General features: G+C 36.2%; 1 protein-coding gene across 5 annotated transcripts in view; it reads left to right on the forward strand.

Moving 5' to 3' along the window:
- The window catches only part of LOC125663644 (myosin heavy chain, clone 203-like), a 54,437-nt gene that overhangs the window by 8,088 nt on the left and 27,694 nt on the right, over positions 1-18,655 (forward strand). For 2 of the 5 annotated variants that reach the window (XM_048895938.2, XM_048895940.2), the window contains exon 3: positions 8,410-8,591. In XM_048895938.2, coding sequence (XP_048751895.1) covers positions 8,410-8,591 — 182 coding nt within the window. Of the gene's footprint in view, positions 1-4,199; positions 8,592-12,242; positions 17,953-18,655 lie in introns of those variants that run through there. The other 3 variants (XM_048895945.2, XM_048895944.2, XM_048895943.2) reach the window with 3 other exon arrangements.

Raw genomic sequence — 18,655 nt, forward strand, 5'->3', positions numbered from 1 at the left:
AATACAAGTATTGTATCTGGTCATTTTTAAACTACGTGACCCAATGTTGACCGAATATTGGATTTTAACATTTATGGTGGATGGGGCAGGGGGGGGGGGGGGAGGCTGGATAAGCTACGTTGTAGAGTTTACAATCAGTGATAGACCCAATGGATCGATTGATTGATTGGTTTTTTTTTTTTACGTCCCGTCGAGAATTTTTCACTCATATTGAGACGTCACCAGCTGTAGGTAAAGTATGACACATGTATGCTTAGCGCTCAGGGCCGTAGCAGTCACAGGTGCTTGGATTCAGGACACCCCCCTCCCTCCCCATCCGAATAAGCTACATGAGTTGATTTAATATTTTTTTCTTGAAAATATTTCTGGTATTACCAGTGAGGGTATTTTTAAAACGGGCTTATTTTGAATTAATTTGGACTTTAAGGGTATGCAAGACGTTGCTGACATGCATTAGAAATATTTTCACCCCCCCCCCCCCCCCAATTAAATCAACTCGTGTAGCTTATTCGAAAGGGGGGGTCCTGAATCCAAGTACCGGTGCATATACTGTTGTTTTTGTGACAATTCCTCAACTTGCAACAGGTCAGAAAATTAATATGACTTGGATTACTAGTAACTAAGTAATATGTTTATAAATGCATGTATTTTATTTTTTTGACTGGCTGAGATCCAACAAATTGGAAATTAAAAATAGAACGTTAAATATATTTTGCCGTTGGGGTGAAACTAACATTTTAATTTTTATAAACGTCAGACCAAAAATAATTTGGGAATTTCCGCATTGATACGATTAGTCATTATGTTTTGGTCATCTAATGAAAACCTGCGTCTTGTAGTCACCTTTGACTAATTATAAGTCTTGCACGCTAGCTGTAAACAAAGTTTGTTGACTATGTATCGTTTTATAAGCTGTAGTAGCACAGTTTTGATGTTTTGAATTATTCGATCATACATGCATGATAAACAATATTTGCATAATTTGTCATTACGTTTGACTTGGGTCTTGCAATCTAGCTGTAAACAAAGACGAGCTAATAGTTCTATATCATTCCACATTGAAGTTCTAGTAATCAATTTTTATGTTTTGAATTATTCAAACATATGATAAAACAATACACAATTCTATGGTGATGGGAGTATGTTCAGTTTTGCATTGAAGGTTTGGGTGGGTACAATATAAAAGTTATGAAAGCGTATTTGTTTTTTATATCAGCCGTTGGTATGTACATTAAACTGACATTATCAAAAATAATTATAGCCATTAAACTAAATATGAAATTATCTTTTATTTCTTCTTCAATACAAGTGATACTTTCATCTAAGAAAGACGGTGATTATCAATTCATTTTTAAAACTTTATTTTATTATCAAATACTCATAAACTTACTAAATTTGTGTTTTATGTAGTTTGGGTAGTTGCATGACATCTGGTCATCACGCTTTTATATGAGTGCAGCATTTTAAACAATAAAATAGTTTCTTTGTTCTTTCATCGGGTGATGAAGGTATTGTGGAAAAAATCATAACCCGCGTTATAGTCAGCGGGTTATGCATTTTTTCTGCAATGATTGCTACCTTCATGACAAGATGAAACAAGAAAGACTTTTGTTTTATTGCTATATTTATGCATTTGAAAAAAATATATAAACTAGATTTATATGGTTGACCCATAGGTTACTTTAAACGGAACAGTCAATACACCCTATGACCTTGATGATGCTCGGGCCATATTTCGTATTGATTGTATATTGTTTAACGTCCCTCTCGAGAATATTTCATTCTTATGGAGACGTCACCACTGCCGATGAAGGGTTGCAAAATTTCGGCCTATGCTCGGAGCTTATGGCCTTTGAGCAGGGAGGATCTTTATCGTGCCACACCTGCTGTGGCACGGGACCTCGGTTTTTGCGGTCTCATCCGAAGGACCGCCGGCGCCCCATTTAGTCGCCTTTTACGACAATTAAGGGGGTACTGAGGACCTATTCTAACCCGGATCCCCACGGGATGTATTGAATGCAATGTCAATTTGAAATGAAATATCGTCGCTGCAGGCAGAGGAGCGTACGTTTCAGCTGTGGCTTATTGCGATGATGAAGAAATATAAGAGAAAAGATTATATAAACATTTGATTGATTGCATATTGTTTAACGACAATTTTTACTTGCATGGATACAACACCACTTCCGCCGTGCCGGGGAAGGGCTGCAAAGTTTAGGCGGATGCTCGGCGCTTAAGGCCTTTGAGCAGGGAGCTGGGATCTTTATCGTGCCACACCTGCTGTGACACGGGGCCTTGGTTTTTGCATTTGAATCTATGAAAACATATTTTGCATCTCGCAGTGTGCAAGAGTTAAATAAAGGGAAACAACTATTGGACAACTTTGAAATTGCATCCGAGCTCTATGGCAAGTTGTTTTACTATATTATTCATTTAGAGATCTTAAAGTTAAAGATGCATCTTTTCCCATTTAACTACAATGATTTCTCCCAAGCATGGCCTTTGTCATGCAAAAAATATGAAAAAGTTCAAGGGAGTCGTTGGGGTTTATTCCAGTTGCCACCTGGCTGAGGCTAATTAGTGAGTTTGTAGTTGTAAAAAACTTTATGAGGAGTTTTATTCCTTAGGGAGTGATTGGAAATTAAACTTGCATTCAAATAAATTGAGTCCCGTGGGGATCCGGGTTAGAATAGGTCTTCAGGACCTCCTTGCCATTCTCTCACCAGAGGGCGCGTTACGCAAGTTTCACATACACCTCTGTCAACGCTTGGAATCACGTGGCAATATAATCACATGATATAAACAATCATTCTCGGTTTCCTTTCCCTCTAAAATTTCAGGTAACAGGTGATACATTAGGCTCTTTTCATAGCCAACTGACACTTTAGTAAATGCATATTTACCGTTTAGCTGGTTGTCTCTTATTTTACAAGTTTTATCGTATTTTTACAGCCTTTCTTACTTTTGATTCCATGTTTACATTTAAATCTCCACCACGTGTATATCCTACATTCATACGCATATTACGAAGTAGTTCCAAATTTATGATCAGAAAACGGCGATTTTAAACTATTTACAGTAAGCATCAATTTAATTGCACCAAAAACATATCATAATATGACTAAATATTTAGTCCAAAACATAAATGTTGGATCAAAGAAACTTTTACAAGATTTCTGTAAAAAGCCGTTGACAGAGGTGTAGTGCGAGGAGCGCACGGAACTCTGGGTAGAGAATGCCTCCTTGCTTGTCATAAGAGGCGACTAAATGGGGTGGTCCTTGGGATGAGACCGCAAAAACCGAAGTCCCGTGTCACAGCAGGTGTGGCACGATAAAGATCCTTCCCTGCTCAAGCTATAAGCGCTGAGCATAGGCAGAAATTTTGTTGCCCTTCACCGGCAGTGGTGACGTCTCCATATGAGTGAAATATTCTGGAGTGGGACGTTGAACAATATTCAATCAATCAAATACATTGATTTTGTTATCCCCCATATTCTTTGACAAAAAAGAGGGAAAGATTTGTATATATTAAAATATAGATAAATTATATGTGCATGCATGGTACTTGAATATATTTATGAATATTGCAAGGACATCAAATGTGCCTTTCACCAATATTACCACATCAAGTTGTACTTGAATATATTTATGAATATTGCAAGGACATCAAATGTGCCTTTCACCAATATTACCACATCAAGTTGTACTTCAGCATTGTCCATTTTTGAATCGCCATATCTAAAATCACGAATATAATTGCTTCACAAAAAAGTAGTATGGTGTCATATAATATTTGTGTTTAGGTTCCCTTGTCTCTGAATCTTTGGATGATTTTGGTGGACTTTCGCTTTGGGATACCGATTCCGGGATAATAATTGATCGAGAGAGATATCTCTAACTTGGAGAGATATTTATTTTGTTTGAGAGATATCTCCTTTGGATTCTTAAAGAGATATCACTTTTGTTTTTATAGATATTTTTCATGCAAATTCTTATAAATATTTATCTTTAAAGAGTTTCAGTTTTGATAGAACTTTGCTACATTATACAATCTTATCAATGTAAATTCAATTCATTTCATACAATCGTAAAATTTAAGTTATTTACAAAATTTTCACAAAGCTATGGAGGTATGTTGTATGTCTTGTTCTTCTAAGTGAAAGAGATATCTCTCAATGTATAAAAAGAGATATCTCTCAATGTATAAAAAGAGATATCTCTCAATGTATAAAAAGAGATATCTCTCAATGTATAAAAAGAGATATCTCTCTAAGTGAAAACGATATCTTTAAGCGAAAGAGATGTCTCTCTTATAATAATGATAAAATTTATATTCTTCTTTCTTCTTCTTCTTAGGCCTGTCGTTCTATGAGGAACATAGGTCATCAACAACAATCCTCCAACGAACTCGATTCTGGGCTGATTTTGCTTCGTCGTGCCAGGTCATATTCTGCACCTTCAATTCTGCCTTCGATTCATGCCTCCGGGTGTTTCTTGGACATCCTATCTTTCTCTTGCCCTGCAGGTTCCAGTTCAAAGGTGGAAGGTGGCTTCCTTAGGGTGTGTCCAATCCAGCCCCACTTCCTCCGTCTGATTTGTATGTCTAATGGTTCCTGCCCTGCCCTCTTCAATAGTTCTTCATTTGTGATCTTTTCAGGCCATCAGATGTTGAAGATGCGCCCGAGACAGGTGTCTGGATCTTCTGCAGGGTTGTTTTAGTCATTCTCCGTGTCTCTGCTCCATACAGTAAGACAGACTTAACATTAGAGTTGATGATCCGCACTTTGGTAGTAATGTGGATGTTCTTTGAGGCCCAGATGTTCTTTAGCATGGTAAACGCAGCTCTTGCCTTGCCGATTCTTGATTTGATGTCACGATCTGTACCACCCCGTCTGTCCATCACACTCCGCATGTAGATGAAGGACTTGGCTTCTCTGATGGGCTCACCACCAATTGTGACTGGTAATTGGACAGTGGTGTTGATCTTCATCAATTCTGTTTTCTTCAAATTGATTTTGAGTCCCGTTCCTGCTGATGTTGTTACAAGGTGAGTTGTTTTGTCCTGCATCTGACTGGTGCGAAAGGAGAGCCAGGTCATCAGCAAAGTCGTTCCTGTCTGATGTGGTAGTCCTCATGATCCAGTCAGGAAGGGGAATGGTGACAGCAAATATCCTTGTTGAACTCATGTCTTGACCTCAAAACTCTCGGACATCTGGCCAGCATGGGGAACCCTGCAAGTCATGCCTTGGTAGGTGTTACAAATTGGGGAGACGAGCTTCTTGGGTACTCCATAGTATCTCAGTATCTTCCACAGTGTCTCGAGGTCCTCACTGTCTAACGCTTTCTCGTAGTCAATGAAGTTGATATAGAGGGGAAACTTCGTTCCAGGGACTGTTCTATGGCGTTGCGCAGAGTGGCTATCTGGTCGGTACATGATCTGTGCGTCTAAACCAGCCTGCTGGTCACGGAGCTTTGGGTCCACTGCCTCTTTCATCCTCTTGAGAAGGATCCTGTTGAGGAGCATAATTACTACAGTCCTTCAGATCTCCCTTCTTTGGTAGCTTAATGAGGATGCCTTCTTTCCATTCCTCCGGGACGTTCTCTTCCTCCCAGATCTTCTTGAAGAGGTTGTGCAAGATGTTAACAGCTGTCTCTGTATCAGCTTTGATGGCTTCTGCTGGTATCTCGTCAGGCCCTGCCGCTTTTTCATTCTTAAGTGTGGTAATTGCTCTCCTGATCTCTGTCTTTGTTGGCTTGTCGCAGTCGATCGGGAGGTCTGTATTGGCTGGTTGTATGTCTGGAGGCAATCTGGTGTTGGTCTATTTAATAGCTCTCCAAAGTGTTCTACCCATCTCTTCAATTGTTCTTCTGTTGTAAGAGGATTCCCGTTCTTGTCCTTCACTGGCTTGTCTGTCTGCTGGAACTTGTTGGAGAGCTTCTTTGTGACCATATACAGTTCTCTAAAGTTTCCTTGTCCTGCCACTTCTTCAGCTTGTTTGGCCAGGTTGTCAATGTGACCCCGTTTATCTTTCCTGATGTTTTTCTTAACATCTTTATCTGTGGCTGTGTTGTCCTCTTGAGCTTTTGCTTTTGCTGCTCTTGTCGAGCTTGTATTCAGTGCCACTTTCTTTTCCTTCCTCACCTCCAGTTTCCTTGTGGTATCAACAGATATCCACTCTTTTTGTTGAGCCTTTCTTCTGCCAAGGACTTCTTCATATGTGTCTTACCACATTTCCTTGATGTGCTGCCATTGGGTCTCGATGTTGGTATCATTGTTTTCTAGCTGGTCTTGTAGCGGCTGGAATCTGTTGGACAGGCTGAGGTGGAATGCTGTCCTCATTTCCTTTGTTTTTAGGACACTCGCGTTTTACCTTGTCCTCATGTTTGTCATGTTGTTAAACCTTTTGAGGCGTAGTCTTACTGCCATCAACAGAAGATGGTGGTTTGATGAAATGTCTGCTCCTCTCATCACCCTGACATCTTTCCATGCTCTTCAAAATTTCTTGTTGATGCAAATATGGTTGATCTGATTTTCTGTAAAATGATCAGGGGATCTCCATGTGGCCTTGTGAATCCGTTTATGAGGGAAGATGCTTCCTCCTATTACAAGCTGGTTAAGGGAGCATAGGTCTGCAAATCTCTCACCATTATCGTTCATTTAGCCCAGTCCTTGTGTGCCCATGACTTTATTGTAGCCAGTGTTATCAGCTCTGATCTTTGCACTGAAGTCACCCATAAGTATTGTTATATCTTTCTTCCCTGCTTTATCCAAGACTACCTGTAGTTGCTGGTAAAAGACGTTTTTCTTTTCGTCATTAGTGTCGTTGGTGGGGGCATAAGACTGGATGATGTTCAATTTGATCTTGCTTTTCTTGGTGCTGAACTTAGCTGTTATTATCCGGGAGTTGACAGGTTCCCATCCGATAAGAGCGTGTTGTGCCTCCAGGGATAGCATCAGGTCTACACCTTCAGTGTGGGAGGCTCCCTCCGTGGTGTGTACTGAATACAACAGTGTTTCTCCGGTGGTCAGCCTCAACTGTCCTGTCTGTAGCCTCTCATCTCGCTCAGTTCTAGGAGACAAATGTTGTAGTGTTTCATCTCCTTTGCTTGTGCTGTTCTTCTTGCTTCATACATTGTTCTGATGTTCCAAGTAGCGAGTCTGATGGTTTTCCTGGGTGTCAGAAAGGGAGTCAACCCTGCAGCTTCCTTTTGGCTTTCATTGCACAGCATCATAGTTCCCCTTGAAGTAGGCCCAATATGGCACAGGTTATGTAGGACTTGGTTTTTCGTTGATGCTTCTGTAACTTGGCTTTTTTATAGGTAGGGTTGTTGTCTAATAACCTCGAGGAAAGGTGGTTTGATTTTGGAGTTTCCTTCCTAGACTGCTTTCCATCCCTGGATACTGAGCACAGTCTGCCCATTGGTTTTATATAAGTGATTTTCTTCACCTAGCCTTTCCCATAAGTGGGTATGGCTGCAAGGCAGCAGAGATTTGGAATCAGAGTTTTCCTTCTCGTAGATGAGCTGTCCTCCCAGACTGATGAGCCCCATCTACCCAAAGCACTGGTTTTCAGGCACCAGCTAACCTGCCTTCACCCCTTCTCCTATCAGTAGTAGCAGTTCCGCCGGGCTTGATGCAACCACACGAGCAGGCTAGGAGCTGGACTTGGTTGTCAGAGGCTATTAGAGGCGCACGCCATGAGGAGCATTTTATAGGCAATGGAAGCTTATCCCCATTACCACCCCTTGGCTATGACAACCTTTGGAATAAAATTTATATAGCGTCTTCTATAAAACAAAATACTCTAAGGCTCTGTACTAAATCGAATGATAGTTAAAGGTTTTTTGGGGGGTGTTTGATAATTAAAAAATAAGTTTGAAGTGATATCTCTACACTTAAAGAGGTATGTATTTTTCTGAAGAGATTTCTTTTTAAAATAAGAGATACATGTACCTCTTTGAATTAAAGAGATATCTTATTTTCCGAATAAATAGTCGAACAACTTGCCACAGGGTTCGGTACATACACATGTATTGTTCTTCTCATGTAGCTCAATAATTGTATTGAACTGAAAAATATCAATAATTGTATAGTATGTAATTGTATAACTATTGATAAAATATATATTCTGTCTGTCTCTCTCTCTCTCTTTCTCTGTGTGCCAAAAATGAGGGGTGGTTTGATGCCTATTTGAAAACTTATAAAATGTACGAGTGTAAAATGACTACAGAATTTTTAATATTGGTTATGATGAGAAGAAAATTAAATATTTAATGTTATAAATAATACACGTTTACTTAATTTTATTGATGAATATTGAGGAGAGGGGTACGACTTCCAGCATCTGTGATATATCGCATGGAGACACGAGCTACGATTTTGCATTAATAAATCTTTACTTTTAACAGGAAACTCACAGTAGTCATATTAACAGAAGAAATTCACACCCAAAAAACTCTTTTGTGCGGGCAATATCAAAGGTCAAGACGATGAACAGGTTCAGGGTCAATAGGTCTGTGTCAGATTTTGGACTTCCTAAAAACGAAGATGGCATTCACAGGTCCATGATATCCACGGAAAGGGAAAAATGGTGAGTGTAGATTTTTACATGTTTAATCAAAAGTTATCTTCAGCAGGTAATACCATATATACACCAGAACACAGTGGCATAGAAAGATAGTACTATTAATTCATTCATTGTTAGATCTTTATTACTAACATGTTAAATTGTTTCAGCCTACATCTTTTTTTAAAGTCACTGGATATAATATATATTATATTTATTATAGTGATAGAAGCTTATATGAATCATATGAAGATATGACTGAGCACATACTTACATCATTTTGTGCACCAGGGCTGTTCTTTGCATGTACATGAATAAGCTTGGAAGAAATAGAAAATTAAACCATATATTGGAGTTATTTCTCCAGTGTGTAAGGTACTTGTATTTTGATTTCTGATATTTCATTGTTCATTCAGTGTGTATTTATACACATTGAACCCTTATTTTGCAGTCTGGATTTTCATGTAAATTGGTTCATTAATTGTTTACATGTATTCAATTAATACAACTTTGGGGCAGTGCAGCCCATCAGCATTTATATGTAACAATAAAATAAATAATTACACTTAAGGAATCTAAAAAGTGGGATGAAACCCCTGATCAAGTATTTCACACGTCCAGTTTCTTGTAGATATATATATGATAATAAGCATAGTTCAAAGTACAATACATAATTGTAAAGTAATATCAAACAATATTGAACAATAATACAAAAGGCATCTTGCACACGCATATATATTAAGGCGACAAGTCAGCATTACGTGATGCTAGAGCATAATGAAAATATTTTCCCAGAATAGCCAATGGGTAGGTATGTGTAATGTGAACCCAACAACTGAAGTAATTCATATGAACTTGGCGATTTGTAGTAGAATTTTTGAATATATTTTTACTTTAGAGAGGAGTATTTAGGACATTGAAGGATAAAATGAAATTCATCCTCAATTTGTTGGGCATCACAAACATCACATAATCTATGCTTCCTGCTCTCACCACGGTATCTTCAAGTTTCAATATTTAAACAGTGCGAGGAAAGTCTAATTAGAGAGATCTACATGTATATGTTTTTTGAATTGTTGTGATTGGTTTTGTTAAGTATGGTTGGATTCTACAGAAGTCATGATGTACAAAGTGTTTAGATGAGTTTTCCATGAATGCATTACACTCTTTTAACTACATGTCTAGAATTCTATTTTTGCATTATTAATACATAAATTGGACAGTGTTCATAATATCCTGCTTCATCCAAGATTCTCCTAAACCCAATCTAAATAGTTCCAAGTTTTATATCACATGCCCAATTTATGCTAGAACCTGATCCATTTTCTGCATCATGTCATAAGTATTCATAGGATGCATGATCTTAAAATGCAGTTTCCAGTATTTAGAGATTTACACCAATACTTCATTATTTTGATTTTTCTTTGAATGATAAATGGGTATTGGCCTAGTTCCCTGTGAACCAAATAATTGCACACATTGTGCCTAACAGCTTGAGTATTTTTACAAAATAACAAATGTAATCATTCAATTTCGGGTGCTTTATGAAAACCCTAGATTTCACTTCCATAAGAAATAACACTTTCAACATATATATCAAATAGTTGGCACTTGGTCTCTGCATTGAACTCAAATTTTTGGATATTATGATTTAAACCAAATAAAGATTTTCAGCCTTGTCCTGCTAGTTTCTTCTGTGTTATGTTAAGTTTTCCATTGTAATTTAAACATGTTCATCTCAAATAGTTGAAGGAGTTGACTTGTTCTAAAATTTCATATGGTATTACAATATTTAAACTAGGAGGCATGTAATGCAATATGAATCTTTATGCAATACTTGTGTGGTGGTCATATGGGTCCGGTTGACAGTGGCCAGATAGTTCAGTTGGTAGAGCTCCTGATGAGATTCAGGGGGCCTGGGTTTGAATCCCAGTCTTCTATTGCATTTTCTCCCTTTTTGTTACATTTGGTGCTGTAAACCAGCCCCTGGAACTGACAGGTGAAAATGCCTGCTAGGGGAGAAAGATCATGGATTGATGTCTTCAAGACTTGGAAGACATTGAAGGAGGAGGGAGGAATGTGGTGGTCAAACAGATGGCTCAGTTGGTATAACACCTGACTAGAGATTCAGGGGGCCCGGGTTCGAATCCCGGTCTGGTCTGTTCCATTTTCTCCCTTCCTGATACATTTGGTACCATAGACCAGCCACTGGAACTGACAGGTGAAAATGCCTGCCATGAGATAAAGATCCTTGGTTGATGTCTTGATAGTGTGAAGACATTTAAGGTGGGAGGAATGTGGCAGTCAGATAAGTTTGATCACAGGTGGCCAAATAGCTCAGTTGGTAGAGCACCTGACTAAAGATTCAAGGGCCCTGGTTCAAATCCTGATCTGGTCTATTGCATTTTCTTCCTTACTGTTACATGTGCAGTCTGTCAAGTGATTCCTTATTTTGAGCTGTTCACACATGATTTTTTCCTAATTCTAGGTTTAAAAAAACAACTCCTGAAACTCCTGATTTTCAACATATATCATCCTCAAATATTGCACTGTGTTAAATTCTTGTGTAAAATCAGAATAAATGTGTTAATTGGAGAAATAAATGCTGTTGAACACACAGTTTGTGATATTTTCTATATAAATTTCACATGAAAAGGAAAAAACAAGTATAATGATTTTGGTTGTCCAGATTTGTAACAAAATATCTTTATTTGAAGTCAGAATGTTTTAGCAAACTTTACCATTTTCCAAAATGTGTGTGTTTATTTTAAAATAGTATTACAAATCAGATAAATTTTGAAGAACTGAAAAAGCTTTCTTAGACATTTTATTTTTATTTGTTGTACAAATATTGAGTAGACCAAAAGGAGGTGAGGAAAATGGTCTGAGTAAGACATTCGGTGTACTGATCCGAGAGCCAATTGATGTAATTCAGTATTTTCCCGGATAATTTCCTGCTATTGAAATTCTAATCTAATAATATTACCAGCATTTTTAACTTATTATTCTTAAAATAAATTTATGAGCATGCATTGAAAACAGAATATTAGGGTGTGTTCAAGCTCAGTCTTAGAATACGCCTATTTATCTCAGGGATAATTCATTGTATGATTGTGACCGTGTTTTACGGAATATTTACGGCTGAGCATAGTCGGCTCTAAATAAATCTCCTAGTATATAAATAACCTCAGTTACATCATATCCTCCTTTCTATTCTAGCAGCCGAACAAACCATTCAGACATCTCAAATTTTAAAAAGAGGGGTGGTAGATGGCCATTTCATTTGTTTAAAAATAGCTTTATTTTTTCCTTATTTTCTCCGTATTTTTTTTATTATATATATATAACCCCTAATTTTTAACCAAAAATCCTCCTGATTTCCAAAAACTTGTTCATGCTACTTAATGTTTGACAGACTACATGTGTTTGTATTCCTTGTTTACTAGAATCATAAACATAATGAATGTAAATGGTAATAATGCAAATTATACATTTCAGGATCGTAAAGACACAAACTGAAATGCATAGTAAGAAGTGTATCATTTAATTCAAATCATGTAAATGTCAGAGGCTTGCAAACAAAAAAGTTTGAAATGAAGTAAATAATATGAAAAGTGTAAATCTGAAAATGAAATATTGACTAGTCAAACATAGTACACTGTACTAGCACTCGATTTCTACTGTGTATTCGTTAATCCAATAGACAACTAAACAGCGTCTCCTTGAATCTATGGTGTCACTTAACACGAGGCAATGTTAACATTATATTTACTGACATCAGATAATGTGTGAAGTATGTACAGTTGAGTAACTGGAGAGTATTGGGAGGCCACAACATATTTTTGATCTGTTAATTGTGTATATGAAATGTAAAGTTACTTTACTTCATTTTGAATGCCTTATTCTGATAGATCAGTGACTCCTTAGTCAAGAGGAGAGTTTCGAGTTGCTGCCGGAACACCGATTTTACCCAAATTTAATACACACCTTTATATATTGCTTGAAGTGGTGAAAATTTAAAAGAATTATGACAGATTTTTATGTTAAATATACCAGAGCTTAAACAATATTTCCAAAAACGGGTGTTACATGTACCTCATTTCACAAGGTAAAATTGGGTAGATTATAAATTGACAACAGAACTGCTTCTCAATGTACTAACAGCTGATGATGTGGAGGGGGGAGGGAGTGTCCATGAATATTGCAGAAATTATCATTCTCTTATAAATATTTCAAAAGAAAACATGAGAAACTACAGGCCTACCAGTATTATGTAACTTTGATAGAGTTTAGTCTGTGGTGGCCTGGTAGGCCATGCAATTGTGAGCTTTCCAAAGAAGCTGGCTAAACTCACCTACTCTTTGCGCTCAGGGGAAAGGGAAAACTTAATCTCTGCCATATAAATATAATTACGACAAGCAAAGGGGTACTGAGGACCTATTCTAACCCGGATCACCACGGGATTGATTTTATTGTGAAGGCCCTGCATTATCCTGGAGACAGAGCGCATATTTGCGATTTTGACCTGGTATGGGACACAGGTTTCCAGAGTTTTTTCTTATAAGAGAGTTTTTTACTTCTGGTTTTTCCTGGCTGTTCACGTCGTTAATGAAAGGATACTTGATTCATTTTGTTATCAGTCAGAACTATTGTTATTATAGTGGTCATACAGTGCATCAGTTATTGTTTTTGTTACATTTTCATACAGTTCATGTCGGTATGGTAAACTCCTGGCTTCCCCATATGCTTCATGGGCCTAATTAGTCAGCAAATGTATTCGCTTGTCATTTTGTAAGAATAGAGAACACTATGGACTATAACTTGAAATAATTTTGTCTTATAGTCTAGCAACTACATGGAGTAAGTTCAGAAAAATGTACTTTTGCCTTTCTTTTTTTAATATGAAGCGAAGAATTTTTAAAAATGTTCTCTAAATTTTTAGTGCAATTATGTATAATTATATATGGCTGAAATTATGGAGAATCTCAACAAGTTAATTCTAGATGTAATGCAGCGAATGTATCGTGTTAATGGCAGACTAACCAAGTAACGTGTACGTAAATTAAAAATAGTTTGAATTATGACAGCCTTTTAAACAGAAATAAGAGGAGTTTACCATAAGAATATTTATATATACACATACTTTCTCAGCATTGGTTCCAATTCTTAATGGGTTTTTAAAAAAAAAATCATGATGCATAAAGAGATTTCAAGATTTATCCTAATGCACTATGAAAGCCATGTATTAATAATAGAAAATATTTGTACTACATATAAATACCTTTTGTAGGTCAGAAGGGCAGAGTTATTAAGTTAAATCATTATTGCAGAGTTGGGGCCATTACCTAATTCCCAAGTGATAATGATTTAAATCTTTCAAACATGGCAATTAAACTGAATATTTATACTTGGAAAATAGTCCTCGGACTCTTTATAAATACTGAATAGCTAAAAAGCACTTATGTACATTATTTTTACTGAGGATCGTCTATGGTTAAATCACTTCTCTATACCAGGCACAACTGTTATTCCTAGGGTTTTCTATCCATGGGTCTGTATCGCAGAATGACGGCAATGTTTATTTGATAAATTTCGGCATTTTAATTTTCCACTAAATGGAAGTCTTCTATTTTTGGAAAATAGTACATGAAGTGAATATGTAAGAAAAAGAATGATAGTGTTGGGCACATTAAAGTGATTGTCTGTGTGGTTAACCCCAAATCAGTCTGGACTTACTGTACTGGTACTTTAGTGTTTAGCAGAGTTAACCAGTTGATTTCATTCTTAATCACAGATTGAGAGATCATATGAACTTGTACTGTACTTTTAATAGTGTTAAATGTCTGTAGGATTTATTTATGTTAAGAAATTTTAACACACTTGTCTCAGACTTGTACAGATGAAAATCAAAAAGACCCAAAGCTCTCCTCACATGAAGGATCAATTTAATTGATACACAGGGATTTTCTCCATTGGAACCAGAGGAGATATGAAATAGATAACAGATTGGACAAAGTGCTGCAATTGGCATAAACTTAATCAGAGATCTGTGGACTTATTGATCAGTGGAGTTATATTATTGCATGAAATACATTATAATGTATCAGAGATTTTTGGAGGTACCCTAAATCTCCAAATCCTTATCAGATTTTTGAAAGAAATCAATGACTTTTGGGTGGTAGAAAACGCCGATAAGAAGAACCTGTCGGTAGAAGTGTCACTTGGGGTGTCTTAAGTATAACTTGATTTTAGAACTTTAAAGACTTTATACTGATGTGACTTTAATTGTAAGACAATATCAGAAATGGCAGAGTCGCCCAGAATCCCCAGGAAAATGACAACACGGACTCCATCGGATATTGGCATCGTCATTCCTGATGAAATAACCGAATGGTAAGTATATATTTCCATAATGTCAGGGAATTTTTTTTAAGACAAATTTGTGAGGAGCTGTTAATTTCATATGTGTGTGTAATCATGGGGACTGATTTCTGCGAGTCAGCAAGAATTTGAAATAGAGATTGAGTTTCCATTGAGGTATGTGATATAGAATTAATAATGTTTTGGTGATAATAAAATATTGGGATAATAAAATCAAGTTGATGGAATGCAATAGATGCATCATGTAAAATGACATGTGAAGGGCTACCGATATGGGGCTGCTACCCATCCCCTAGAATGATTCTTAATTTTTATGCCCCATATGAAGATTCGAGGGCATACAGTTTTTGGTCTCTCCATTTGTCTGTATTAAGTTGTACACAAAAACTTTAGCCTCCAGGCTATAACATTTGAACCGTGAGTGCTAGGACTTCACATATATATTCCTTATTTGTGACGAGACCTTTCTTTTGGTGCCTCTATTTTTGACCTCGTGACCTAGACCTTGGAGTCTGACCTACATTTGAAAAACTTTGACCTATGCCCACAAATTTGAAGAAATAGTGATAGGGCTTTCATATTTTACATGTATATTCCTTGTGACAAGATACCAGAATTCCTTTGCTGCAAAACGGGGCATCAGTATTTCACAAATACATGTACAACTGGTTCTGATGTGAAATTCTGTAATTTTAATTTATATATACACACATAAATGTAAGTATTTTCACAAAACTTATTGACCTTGAACTTGGATCAATGATCCACAAATACATCTTGTTTTTGTTTACTTTGTTGGGTGTGACCTATATAGTCCTTGCTCATAATTAATCTGGTTTTTATGTTTTCTACAATGAGTTATTGAAATACTTTGATTTAAAATCTCTCTCTCTCTCTCTCTCTCTCTCTCTCTCTCTCTCTTCCTCTCTCTCTCTCTCTCTCTCTCCTGAATTAAATTTATACTCCTACAATTTTCATGCAGGAAGAGTTGCCAATAAACAGTTTATGTTCAGACAAATGTAATTGCAGGGAAATTGTATCCTAAGGGTAGAATCCACTGAGCAGATCAATGTGGGATCTGTTTTCTGTAGAGTTTAATTTTTTAAACAGAAAGATTGTTTTGAAATGCCTTTTTTGAAATTCGAAGTGTAGTTCAAGTGCTCAATCTTTGTGACTACATTGTTGCAATCACTTGAATAGCTTAAAGAAATTCAAGAAGTGATTTGTAATCATTAGGAGTATAACCTTGAAATCTCTCCATCCAGATTGAATTTTAAAAACTGTCCTTTTTTGACTTTGTAATCTTGCTGGTTCTTATAAAATCTGGTTTAAAGTTCAGATTTACAATACTAAAAATTGTTGAAATATGAAGAGTGAAATTGTTAAGAGAGATATTTCCGTTTTGAATACCATGTTTGTGCAATATTAGCATACATCTGACCCTATAGAATGATTACTCTTTTTGATGGAGGTACCAAATAGGAACTGCTTAATAATGTTTCAGGATATGGGTTTTAGTGCATGAAATGTCCTGAAACTTTTGACTGATACACAGAGTCATCTCTCTGGTGCTTTTCATATGAATGGTTCCATATCTTAGATTTTTATTTCAAAATATGTATATTAACTTTTTCTTTTCAAATAAAAATCCTCACTAATAAAAAGAAATTATTGAATGTTCTAACTCCAGTGCAAATGATATTTTGACATTTGAGTTTGTGAAATAGAAAAATATTAAATTTGATCGCATTTAAATAGTAAAATGCATTATGAGGACACATTGAAGAAGCCAATTCTTGTTTGTAATCTTAATGGAAAAATAAATGTTCCCATGATTAATTTTTCACCATGATGCTATAGAATTCATGTGAGAGTTTGGATCTTTTACAAATGTGCTCCCAGCGTTTCAATGCGGTGTCAACATATAATACAAGGTGAATGTTGTAAGTAAATCATAAAAGTACTAGATGTGAAATTAAAGTGTTTCATATTCAAGTAAACATTAAATAACCATAAATGGGGAAAACTGCACGTTTCTAATCCCAACGATAGGGCTTAATTTATATACACATTGGTTACGGGAGCCCCGGGGGAACATGATGGCAGATATAATCTCCAATAAAAGACTTTATATTGAGAATTTAAATGTAACTTTCTGCGAGTTGGTCATAATTGAAATTTAATATGTTGACAAAGTATACCTGATTTGCCTAAAGTCACAATTATATAAGCAATCAAAACTTTTAATTTTTTGCCTTGTTTAACAAGCAAAATTGAAAGTTAATCCCATTAAAGTGATTATGACAGGAATCCAGGTTCCCGTAGTCTGTATATGTCACTTGCTGATGAGAAAGTCCTTTTAAAACGTGATCAGGTTATAAGGAAATATTGACTGACTTCGTGAATAAGTTTGTTTAAATTTCTCATTGTAATTTTGCTTTCCAATTGAGGAACAGTGAAGAGTGTGCTAAAAAGTGTGTCTTTGTGTTTGCTGTAAACCGTGTGGGCAAATTTGCACTAGGTACACCAATGTTTGTTCGCAGAGGGTTTTTTCCGCTGAGAAATCTTGGAGATGAAATAATCTTGGAACGGCAAACGACGTATTGTGTAATTGTCTGGGAGATATTAAAGATTGACTGTCATTCTGCGCTATAATTTGAAAGAAAACTTAATCACCAAAGTGTTTGCAAATATGATAAAATTGACATATTGTAAAACCCATCAAGTAAAAATGTATGTGAGAGAATGGTTGGCAAGATAAAAGGACTTGAGCTTCTGTTAAGATATATGAAATAGACTTGAAGTGACTGTTTTGACAGCATATATTTGTTCAGCAGTAGATTATAACCACAGTGAAATTGTCTTGGTGATATATATACATAAAGATAAGTAAATAAAAAAGACACATTTGAGACTTGTCTGTGAGGAGACATTTTTTTTCTGAAATGGAGGACGTATTGGATGAGCAGTTAAGTGAACAGAATATTTCTGAAGAAGAAGAATGGTAAGTGAGAAGGTAGAGGCGATAATCACAATTTACTACTTCAGTCTAAATAGAATTGATCACAATATAATTATAAAAAATAGACTCTGTTACAGGGCCTTTGAGAACCTTATATCTCATGTACTGCACTGATTGAATTTCTAAAGTGCAATCGAGCATTTTGAGTCATTCAGTCGTTTGTAAATGCACTGTTTTAAATACTAGTTTTGAAGAAGTTTCAAGTCTTATAAGCATAGTAATCATAAAACTGTGAAAATATTGGTACATAAATTCAATGGATTCAATTCTAAATGCATGCTGTCAAGTGTGATCATGCTTATGATATATTATCGATATTTAATGTTGAGAATCTTTTTTGCGAGTCTGTGAATTTTGTGTCATTCAGTGCAGCAAATGTATTCATCTAGCAAATGTCCTCAGACCCTGTGGGTTCGTGAGAGGGCTCATTAGATGTCTGATAATTGTTAGGTACGACAGTAATTGGTTTTGCAAGAAATACTGGCATGTATATTAATTTAGAATAAATTGTACATTATGCAGAAATAAATTTACTCTTTATCGTTAATCAAATTGATATCAATTTAGTGTAAGTCTGGAAAGAGACGCATGATTTCAAAGGCCATGTGGTGTGTGATAATATATAGGAACACTGAGGTTTTAATGTTGCTATGATGTACATTCAGTAACTCTTGATAAGCTTCAT

Source organism: Ostrea edulis, chromosome 1, assembly GCF_947568905.1.
Source record: "Ostrea edulis chromosome 1, xbOstEdul1.1, whole genome shotgun sequence".
Taxonomy (NCBI): Eukaryota; Metazoa; Mollusca; class Bivalvia; order Ostreida; family Ostreidae; genus Ostrea; species Ostrea edulis.